The sequence below is a fragment of the Neolamprologus brichardi genome, chromosome 18 (assembly GCF_056152115.1).
Source record: "Neolamprologus brichardi isolate AB-2024 chromosome 18, ASM5615211v1, whole genome shotgun sequence".
Lineage (NCBI taxonomy): Eukaryota > Metazoa > Chordata > Actinopteri > Cichliformes > Cichlidae > Neolamprologus > Neolamprologus brichardi.
In genome coordinates, this window is record NC_142121.1 from 15,603,793 (window position 1) to 15,615,448 (window position 11,656).

Below are 11,656 nucleotides of genomic sequence, written 5' to 3' on the forward strand. Positions count from 1 at the left end.
AATGTTGATCCTGTTTGGTTTTTTTATTATTAGCCCTTTGGCACACAATAAAGGAGCAGCAGGGAATAAACCATCTTCTAGGAGTCAGTGAGAAGGTTAAGAATCCGTGGAAACCTAAAGCTAAACAAGTTTAAAGCCATCTGGCCTAAATTGAGCCACCGAGCTACATTGTCAGTCCGATCTAATAGCTGAATGGCTATAGGTTAAGTGGTTTTGGCTGACCACCTTTTCTGGGTTGTCAAAGTTGTTTTCCAATAAAGGAGAGACTGAAAAGCCTATTACTTTTGCCTGTGAATAAATAAAGAAGTTAAAGATGCCCCCCTGGCAGAGATTTGCTGGTAAGTAGGTAGCCACCATATGGTTACTATGAAGGAAGCCAACCCTGTAAGGTGTTGTGCAGCGTCACCTTTCTCTAACTTTCAATATGTCAGGGGGGAAAAAACGAATAGCAAGTAAAAACCTGTTAAAGTTATTATTTTTCCTATTTCATTAGAATCAGAATTCACCCCTAAACAACGTTAGCTGTGACTCTGACAGGCATTTATTTTGCAAAATCTCACATATGTTGAAAATGAAATGCCTCCACAAAAACAATAATTACCATTTAAAGAAATTGGAATGAATTTCTGTTGTATAAAGAAACTTTATTTACTTGGTTCCAAATATAAAAGGGTCATCTTCGGAAAAGCTTGCTCCAGGCTAACAAACCAGGAAAAGCACCATCGCTGCAGTTAATCCCTGTTACAGTAGGTCATCATGTTGACATGTGATATCTGTGAAGGCATATTTGTAGATACGATTAATTATGGCTCAGTTTTAGTAAACTAAAGCATGTAAAGTATGTAAAATGTGTGCATGTAAAGTCGGATTTTAGTCCATGCTGAATTGTTTCGTTTGATAACTCAGACTCTTATACTGTTTTTGTCATTTTTGGCAGGTATCTACTTATAAATTATAAATCATTTGTAAAGCCCTTTAATGTTTGGACTACTTTAATAACAGATCATATTTATATGACACCTGCTGGATGCTCCTAATAGTAGCCAGGTCATAAGCAAGGGACACTGATAATCATTTTATCACATTAATATTAATATATTAAAGCTGTCCCTCTTTGCTTGTTTCCCCATTATCCTAATTGAGTACAAATTGGTTAAGAGGGTGCAGCGCAGCTATCAAGCGCCTTAGTTTTATCAGATGACAGTTTAAGTCCCTGAGATCCCATTAGGAAGAAAGCAGCTAATGTTTAAAGGCGCTGTGTCAGCTTACAGGGGGAAAGGGGGATGGTGAACAGCAGGGGGATGACAGGCATAATGGAAAGGGAGGGTTAAATGCTGGGAGATGTGATCAGCTCATGCTCAAATGTGAAGAAAAGTCTAATCTGTCACATGGTGTTCGGTTGTAAATGTGCACTTTGTGCTTATTATTAAAAGTCTGTACAAAATGTGATCTTTTTACGTCTAAAGACTTGAAACTGAAACCAGTCACTGCCCAAATGAAATGATTTAAAAACATGTTGCCCAGAAATTTCAAATATCTCTTAAGGATATCTCCGATGTCTACAGAGGTGTTAAAAACTACATTTTAATGTATTCAGCAACAAAAAAATATAATGGGATGATTGTCAATTAATAGAAGAGATAACAAGGTATATGGGTCCTAGATTAATCCTATGGCCCATAATCCTAGATTATACTCTGTGACCTAAAATGTCTTCTGTAGATAAAAGCAAATCCAAAGTCCTGTCAAATAAAGTTCCAAATATGCAGTAAATCTCATCCGAGATAAATGTATTTACGAAAATGATGCAGATAGACGTTAGTTGAAAGAAAACAATATTTGGGGCGTTCAGGTACTTTATCTTTTAATCTTTTAGTTTGTCATAATAACCAGAGTTTCTCTCTCGTCCACTCATCCAGATTAGGAACTTAATGCTTTAACCTTAATGGGAATTTAACCTCTTTAAAGACAGTTTTTGAATGAATATCACAAACATAAGAAATAAGAACCCTTAAATCTTTATTGCATTTTTTACAGAGACAGGTGAAGAGATAGACAAATGAAATATAATACAAATGACCGTACTGAGTGTCATACTGTGTATATAAGTAGCAAAGGTGAAGTGAAGATGGCCGGATCATTTCACGAAGCACTTGTATGTAGAGAAGCGCTCCATAAACAAAGCACTTTAACCTGTAGTCTGAGTATGAAGACTGAAAAATAAAAGCAATTATCTGTGAAATAGACACTTAATTTCAAATGTTGCAGTTCAGGTGAAAAGTAATGTGTGAAGGCCTGGGTACAATGCGAGCACTGTATATTTTATACTTTGAGTTTTAGACAAGTAGTTATCACATGAGGGTACATTTCTCCTCTGCATTCTGCTTCATCTCCGTCATTGTTGCCTGGGCCTTGGTTTTCAGTGTGTCCATGTCCAAGTTTTGAAGTCTATTGAGGAAAGAGTCATTGGCCTCCTCTTCCTCCTCATCCTCATCCACCATTTTTGCAAGCTCTTCTGGCACATCAATGTCATCCCCAGCCATCTCCACTAATGCCGTGTCTTGAGTGCTCTGTGACAAAAGTCACAAAATTGTAATGCAGTGAGTTCAGAATGATGTTAAAACCCAAAGATTTAATAAGTTACCATGGAAACGCACTTTAGAGCTGTTTAAGAGACTGAATGATTATGGCTGGGCAGAAATGCATCATATTAATGAATCAGGTGTTACTAGTAACTGAGTCTCAGTCAGCTTTGCTAATAACCCAAAAACAAGTCTTTTTCTTATTATTAATAGCAAATACATGCAATTAATTGCATGCTTTTTCTAATATATGTCAAAACATTTGTTGGATGTTCTACAAAGGATAACTTACTTTACAATACTTACACAATAAATAAGTAAAATACACATTTTATTTTGAATACGAGTATAATTAACTGTGTTAAAAAGTATCCTTTCCCCAAATCCCTGTTGAAAAAATTGTGTTCACCTTCATGTGGAAACATTATTTACTTAAATCTGATGAAAATATGAAATGTTTCACAAAAACTATACAAATGCACTGGTATGGTTCAATAGCAACTGCATTAATGTGTAAAAAAAATGGATTTTTACCATTTAAAGAAAGTAATTATGTAAGTAAAGTAATTCTAAAAGGGTTGTGCCAGAAATCATGCAGTACTAGTCATAGAGTAAACTTACCTAAGTTAAAATTAAGTTGATACAAGTCGAGTAAACATATTTATATAGAACATTTAAGCACAATAGTACAGACATTAAACTGCTGCACACACATAAAATGCTCGGAGAAGTAATACAAATGATTTAATGAAAATCAAAAACAGTAATACAGTGATGAAAATAATAAATATAATTAATAAATCAAAATAGTAAATAATAATAAAAGTAAAATAACATTGGTAAATGAGATACACTTGGAAAAATGGCACAATAAACTGATATATGTAAAGGTTAATGCAACTAAACATATAGCAACTAGAGTTTCTTACATCTGGAAGTCGATATTTATCTCTTAAAGCCACTCGGAGATTTGCCCTCTCAGCCTTCTTGGTTGCAAAGTCCTTGTCACGCTGAATCCTGCAAAATGCACACACTTTATGTAAGCCAGTAAATGGAACAAGTTACAAGGCCAACCCTGCCACATAGTGAGTGTGAGTTAAAGGAAAAAGAAACAGTAAATCAATCACTGGAATGTAATTGTGTTTATTTTTACCATACATTTAATGTATGATCATATGATTTTATTTATTTATTTATCATATTTTCCAAAATGCTCAGGATCCCTAAAATATATCTAATATAAGTAAATATTTCCTTTCATATCATTATGTTATCACACGCATCATGCTGCTAGCAGATGAAGACAGGACTGCCAGCTGCGTCAATTAGAATGTCGTATGAAACATTATCTTGTTAAGCTGATCAGCAAGTCTCACTGCATGGATCTTGTTTTCCTGCCTTCATCTATTGTGTTTGACCTTGTGTGGATCTGTGAGGATTAGTTGTCTGACTGTCTGTTTCTTCACAAACTCTTCCTATGTGATCAGAAGTTGAGGGACCTGACTTGGAGTAGAGGTACATCTCAGCCCCCCTGAAATCATTTGCCAAGCTACCACTTATCAACAGGCTAATGGGACCCATTTTTAGCATGCATGGACAAATGATGCAACATATAATTTTCATTTAATGACAGTAACATCTAATTTATGTACAAAAAACAATATATTTACTATGTTATAATGACATATCGTCGCCTGGCAACCACCACTTGTCCAACATTTATGCAGCAGAACAGGACCAGAGAATTACAGGAGAGCCACAATAATAGGCTAATGTTAGCTGATGCTCATCATATGCTGCAATTCAATTTTATTTATACAGCGTCAAATCACAACAACAACCTATATTGTAAGGTAAATGCTACAATAATACATACAGAGAAAAACCCAATATGATCCTCTATCAGTTAGTCCCCTGTCCACCATTGTGTTTATAAAAACGAATTTAAAAACTGTTGATTTTTTTCTTTTCGTCTCTATGTGTGCATAAAAGTCAATCCAAGTCCAGTTACCAGAGGTGTATAAAATCAGACACCTAGCCATGCAGTCTGCCATTACAAACACTTTAATTAGTCATTTTAAAGAGCTTAATAGGAACCTAATAGGGATCCTGCTCTGTTATTATAATCATCGCAGAAACTGCAGCAGGCGTTTTATGGCATGGGTCTCCATGGGTGGGCGGCTCCTGTAGGTGGCCCAGTATTTGCTCTATGGTGGTTACTGTGAGTCTTTAATTAATGTTACACTCAAGAATTTGTGAAACTTGCAGTATACAAAACTTTATTATGTTGTTATTGGTTTTCATTGGTGTAACATATTCATTAAAAATTCAATATGCACTGAACCAGGCACACAAGGTATCAGTTTGTCAATATTTATTTTTTTAATAAAAATAACAATAAGGCTGTGTAGCTAGTAATAACAATTTGCTGATGCGCATCACTGTACTGTAAGGTTATCTTAGGTGGTATAGAAGAGAACTTTTACTTCTGTACCTCCTGATTTCAGGTTAACCTCCTTGAAAACACTGAACTACCGTAATTTGTGCTATTAGCCCACTTCTGTAACTGTAGCTGCAGTAATGCCCTGCTTAATAATAAGATTAGCTACATGGAAAGCTAGCAGTTGACACAAATCCGGGGTTACTTGATGTTTTGGCCAGGGCTGCACTCCTTCACCTCATTCACTCCCATTGCTGTGCCATTTATACACAAAGGCGATATTAGCATTTAGCTACTTAAATGCAGTTCATCCTCAAATAGAATCACAGTAACTCGAAAAAGTACATTTTTAGCTTATCCCGAATAGCTTAGTTAGGTTATTTGTTGTTTGTTTGTTTTTTTGTTTTTACTAATTCTAAAAAAAATCAAAGATGCAGACCAATTTTTTAATCACTTCTACTAACATTATTATTCAGTGTTGCCCATCAACTTCCTGTTGTAGAATATAGCTCGAATAATCTTTAAAGACGAAAGGGTTTTTTTGTTTGTTTGTTTTTTTTTAAACTGGTGAACTTCAAAAAATTCATAAACATTTAAATAAACACAAAAATCTACTTTTAAAAAATCACAATAAAAAAATACCACAAATTAAATGAAATTAGTATTGGTGCACTTACCCTAATTAAATGAACTACTATTCCTTTTCCCGTTAAACATCATTTGCCACTTAGAAATAATTAAATAAACAAACATTTAAAAATTAACAATAATAAAAAAGAAAATCACAAAAATCTCTCTTTTTTTTCTTGCTGAACTTACCTTTATTAAATTAACAGTAACCTGTATTTTTGACCACAATACTTGCCGGAACTGGATTAAGACTAAACTGCCATTTGTCACTTGAATAAGTAAATAATAAATCAAAAATTACTGTAATCTGTTATACAGTCTGCCCTAAGACCTTCTTTTTTCACTTAGTTGAAATTAGCTTATATTGTAGCATCCCTTCAGATTTTAAGGTGATTAAATAATTATTGTTTTAAAACGCACTGGCTTAACAGACATGTTTAATGGTGGCTTCCTGAAACCGAACCAAGTCATTACAAACAGAGCTTAATCTCCTTCACTGGCTAATTTGAGCCTCAAGGGAATAAACCGTACCTAAAGCTAAACTATAAGCCTGTCTCACATCCGCTGATGTCACATATGTAGTCGCACAAGTAAGACTGTATAATACACACCCACACACTATAGAAAACAATACAGTTTGAGAATGTTGACTGACAGTATTTTCTCATAATGGCAGAAGCTGACTCCAAAATGAGTCTTAAGATCATGCAGCTCATACTAAAGGGCAAAGTAGCCCTTAAGTCTGGCATATGCCCAGTGCATGTGAAGAGAGCAGGGATTATTACATCTAAGTGGAAGTTAGCTTGTCTAATGCTCTGCCCATAAGGTAGGCATCACCGAAAAGTAACACGTTTTGCAGATTTGGGTGAATATGATGGAAGAAAAGAAAATTGTAAATGCAAATTCGGTAACCTACAGCGATTCTTGTATTGGTATTTTTTGCATATGAAAACTCAGACCACCTCCCACCAATGCTAACCCGTCCCACACTGTCCCACACAAACACAGTGTTTTGCTCCGCATTTAGTTTTTTGGGATCTGGTCAGCATACAAATGTCTGAAATGTAGAATACAGCTTGTATTGACAGGGAATGAAAACGAACCTCTTTCTTTCTAAATGTTGCTACTATGGTCCACAATGTAATAGTAATTCACGAGTGGGTTTTGAGATTAAGAGAGGCACTTTTTATCGGTGCTATATGCTTTTATCTGCAGCTCTGGAACAAACATGACGCGATAGCCTGGTATTACTAATCCTGGCGATGAGTAATACAGCCCGCGCTTAACATGAGTTGTATCTTTCCCTTTTATTAAAAAAATTACACACTGTTAAACATTTACATAAATTTTAATCCCAGCTGGCATTAGATGAGCGGTGGGCTATGCTGTGGACAAACCGCCAGTCCAAGCACACAATAACACACAAGTATTCACACTTACATCAAACTTAGATTGTCATTTAAAAATGTTAACCACTAGTTTGTGACTTCAGTGCAAAAAACATATTGTTGAATAGTTGTGAACATGCTATCCAGTTTAGCTGTTGTTAACATTATTTTAAGGCACCGTATTTTCAGTGTTTCATCCAATGCTGCAAAGGTTTACTCACTTTTCTTCCACCATCTGCTTCTGGTACTCCTCAAACTCCTCTCTGGACATGCCTTTGGACTCTGCTGTTTCCTTTCCTTCTGCTCCTGCTTTACCGTTACCTTCACCACCTCCTCCGGTAAAACTCTTCAACTTGTCACCCAACATTTGATTCATGAGGAATGCCATATTTCAGCTGTAATCTTTCTCAGTCCTACAGGTAAAGCGTAAAGCTAAGGGCCGGTGGAGAGGAGAGGGGTCACGTTAAAATTAAATTTTGTATGTTTAAAACAAGATACTGTTTACAAGAGCTGTATACAAACTTCCCTAGATGTGTGTCAAGATGATTAGACCGTGTCAATAACTTGTAGCTGGAGTAAAACCGATAAAGAGCTTAGCTCATAACTGCCAGCCTGCAGACAATGGAGAGTGTTTATCTTGTCAACAAGATGGATCAGGATAGACCCTCTGGATGTAGTTCACTATTATCTACTTGCCAAACCAGCACTAATCACTGCAATGGAACTAGTGTGATCGAATAATAAAAACTAACTGTAGGTAAAACATAAATAACTTCCATAATGCAAACGTACACACGTACATTTCATATAAACAGTGGTTACCACAGTGGATGTTAAATTCAGCAGTGCTACAGCAGATACAGCTATTTATCATGAATGATACTGAACTTATTTAAGTTTGAGGTTAAAACACTGAAAACTCTTTTGCACAGCTCTTTGTTACTATATTATTATTTATAACTGTTATTTAATTGATATTAGGGTTAGCATGTGTTATACACTTGGAAAATACTATTCTTTTCCTATTGAGCTTCACAGTATTGACTGTTTTTAAAGGTGGACTCTACGGTCACAGAGCTGTCTTGATTTCCTTTAAGTAGAAATAAAAAATGGTTCCTATTTTAAAGCAAGATTTTCTTGTCACTGAGATTTACATAAAAATGGTTTAGCTCACTGGGTTTAACAGGCAACCCATAAGCTACAGGGCTGGGTTTGAAGCTTTCCTGAGGCCATTTACTGCGTGTCTTGTCCTGTGCACTGTCCCCAGCTTTCCTGTCTTCCTCTCTTGCCAAATCATATGACATAAGCAGAGAATATCTGTATCAGTTTGTGTACTATCACACATTAAGTGCAGTTTGCATTGGTTAAAAATGATTTTGCAGGTTATCTGCATGTTAAAACAGGAATTAAAGAGTTGAATGATACTTTAAAGGTGTCCTGAAGCGTTCCTGTCTGCCATGACTGCCATATATTGTCCTAGTTAGAGCTAATGAGTATTTTAGTGATGTTGTGGACATCACCCTTTCATAACATAAACATTCTGTAACACCCAGAACTGAAAAACTGCACAGAAACTTTCTCTTGGGTTTACAGACACTGTAAAATATTCAGTTCTCTGTGTAAAAATGCCTTGTTGATGTCAGAGGCCAGAGGAGAATGGGCAGATACTTCAAACTGATACAAAGCACAACAACTAACTCATTGCAGCCAAAGTATTACAACCATGGCAGCAGAGGACAACACCGAGTTCCACTCCTGTTAGCTGGGAACAGGAAACTGAGGCTACAGTATAGACAGACCAAAATTGAAGAAGATTGGAAAAATGACAGTGATGATGAAAGCATGGATTAATGGAATCATTTCGCCTTCAAGCAGCTATTAAGGCTGTTGGTGGTGGTGTTCTTTTAATGGTGAGGGATACTTTGGATCCCAACTGATTGTTCAAATAAACCAGCCTCTTGAGTATTGTTGCTGACCATGTCCATCCCTTTATGACAACAGCGTACCTATCTTCTGATGGCTTCTTTCAGCAGGATAACACACCATGTCTCAAAACTCAAATCATCTCAAAATGGTATACCTAATAAAGTGGTTTGTGAGTGTATCTTAATGAACATACTGAGATGGAAACGTCTAAATGAAATATCCCTTGAGAGATTTTAGAAATTCGTGTGGGATTTTTTCTCTGATGAAGATGTCAGATTTTTTTTAATTTACTGCTTGATGATTGTTATGTCTATTTACAGATTATTATTAGTGTTACAGAAAACTTTTGAGGTCCCATTCAATTATGTAATTTTGTTTTTACTATTTTAACCTCCTTTGCTTTTGTCTGTCATACTTTCTTAGGTCTTTTGACAAAATTTGAAAACTCCTTTAGGATCATTGTTTTAATCGTCCTTGCTTCATTAATGCACGCAAGAGACCAAACACATCTTTCAGATCTTTTTCTTAACTTGTCCTTGTTGTGAATTCAAACAACAAAAAAGAGATGCTGCCAAGCTATAACAATCTGCCACAGCTTAGCCTGTGAGCCTGTGTCACTACAGCTCACCTGCTTTATACCACAGGTTATTTGCTGTGAGTATACAGACAAACAGAGGAGTGGTCAAGAATTGGCTTACTGTGACCTCTGCCCCGGTAATCCACGTCGTCTTTACCATAGCCTATTGTGACGCATAGGTTCTTTATCCCATCCTTCAGGCTCTCAACAAGACTCCTGGACTTTTTCCAGGTAACCTACAGTTTAAATACTGCTCACTGTACGGGCACAGAAACAGTGCGTTTGACCTTACTGCTCCATACCTTAACATGTGAACGAGTCACAGTCACTAGATCCCAATCCAATAGAGCACCTTTAGGATGTGGTGTAATAGGAGATCTGCCTCATCTGCAGCATCTGTGTGATGCTATCATGTGACTTTGGACCAAAACCTGTAATGAATGTTTTCAGCACCTTGTTGAATTAAGGTTGTTTTGAAGACATAAGGGGGTCCAATCTGTTAAGATCCTAGTACAGACCTAGTACAGTCTGTCTGTACTAGGTACCGATTAAAGTGGTCAAGTCTTCTCTCACTTTGACGTCTGACCTGGTAATCCATCATGTCTTTACCAAGTCCATTTGTGACGCATGAGAATCTCTTCTTCATCCCATCCTCCAGGGTCTCACGACGAGTTTTGGACTTTTTCCAGGTGATCTACTTTTTATGTAAGACACCCAGACAGTGTGTTTGACCTACTAAAGCATAAAACTCGCACTTACTTGTGCAGGCTTTATTCTTGTTTGATTTCTACCTCAGGGGAAATCTGACCTCTGTGTGAAGTACAATAATGATTAGAATATTTTTAGCTTTTCGTGGTTCACTACAAATTTAACAGAGCAGAAAGAGCATAATGTAGACCTGGGCTGAGCAAATATGGAAAAAATCACCTCCACAAAAATGACTGGACAAGCTTAAAACTTTGATCATTCATCATTTTTAGTAACTTAATGATGTGTAAAACCATTGCACTAGAAGACAAACACTGCCACAGCTGCAAATTCTGATGCAGCAGGCGTCACACAGATGGGCACAGTATCCATGGAGATTGTGTTGGTGTTAGCCAGACTGCCCACTACAGATATATCACTTCATTTAAACCAGTAAGTAGCAGTACTTTTTTCAGATCTTGATAAAGTTTTTGGAAAATGAAGAAATTTCAATTGGGAGGATGTTTGTAATGGTTAGAACTCCAGGCTAAGACATACAGTGCTGCAAAAAGGTATTTGCCCCCTTCATGATTTCTTGGTTTTCTGCATATTTGTCAGACTTAAATGTTTCAGGTAATTTAAAATTAAAGTAATTTCAAAATTTAAAAAGGACATCTCAGGTAAATACAAAATGCAGTTTTAAAATGATGATTTAATTTATTAGGAGAAAGGGGCTATCCAACCCCTCTTATGCAATCAAACTTATCCAACCCTATGTGAAAAAGTAATTAAATGTATCATGTAAAGCTGAGTTTAATTTTATGAGCCACATCCAGGCCTGATCACTGCCAGATCTGTTAAATCAAGAAATATAACATGTCCAAATATAATATATCCAAATATAACGTGTGTGACAAAGTGAAGCAGGCTTAAAGACCTCAAAAAGCAACATGTTATGTCCGAATCTAAAGAAACTCAAGAAGAGATGAGAAACCAAAAAGGTCACAAAGGCTCATCTCACATTTGCTAAAAACATCTTGATCATCATCCCTAAGAAGAGATTAAAATTATAAATTCCTTTAGGTTCCTGAATGTTCTCTGATCTATTCAAGAAAGAATAGATCACACACTACATCTGCTCAGGAGACTCAGGTGAAGACATCACAGGTCCTTCCTTCCTGCTGCAGTCAGACTTTACAATCAACACTGCTCATTAGATAAAATCACAGCACTGACATTTTTTTTGTCCAATATTATGTATACTCAGGACCTTCTTGCTGTGCTAACCACCATGCCACGTTATATATTTTATCCTATTCCTCAACTTTTATTTAATTATTTTTTCTATTTATTATTATCTTTCATCTTTTTGCTGCTGAAGCACTTAAAATGTTCCTGCTAGTAAAGATTCATCTCTCAGGAACAG

General features: G+C 36.2%; 1 protein-coding gene across 1 annotated transcript; it reads right to left on the reverse strand.

Annotated features, from left to right (window-relative positions):
* Window positions 1-2,002: 2,002 nt before the first annotated feature.
* On the reverse strand, window positions 2,003-7,614 carry cplx4c (complexin 4c). The gene is made up of 3 exons (XM_006792231.1): window positions 7,262-7,614; window positions 3,512-3,599; window positions 2,003-2,570 (listed from the first exon to the last, which is right to left on the reverse strand). The coding sequence occupies exons 1-3, from the start codon at window positions 7,426-7,428 to the stop codon at window positions 2,352-2,354; spliced, it is 474 nt and encodes a 157-aa protein (XP_006792294.1). The 5' UTR covers window positions 7,429-7,614; the 3' UTR covers window positions 2,003-2,351.
* Window positions 7,615-11,656: the final 4,042 nt, after the last annotated feature.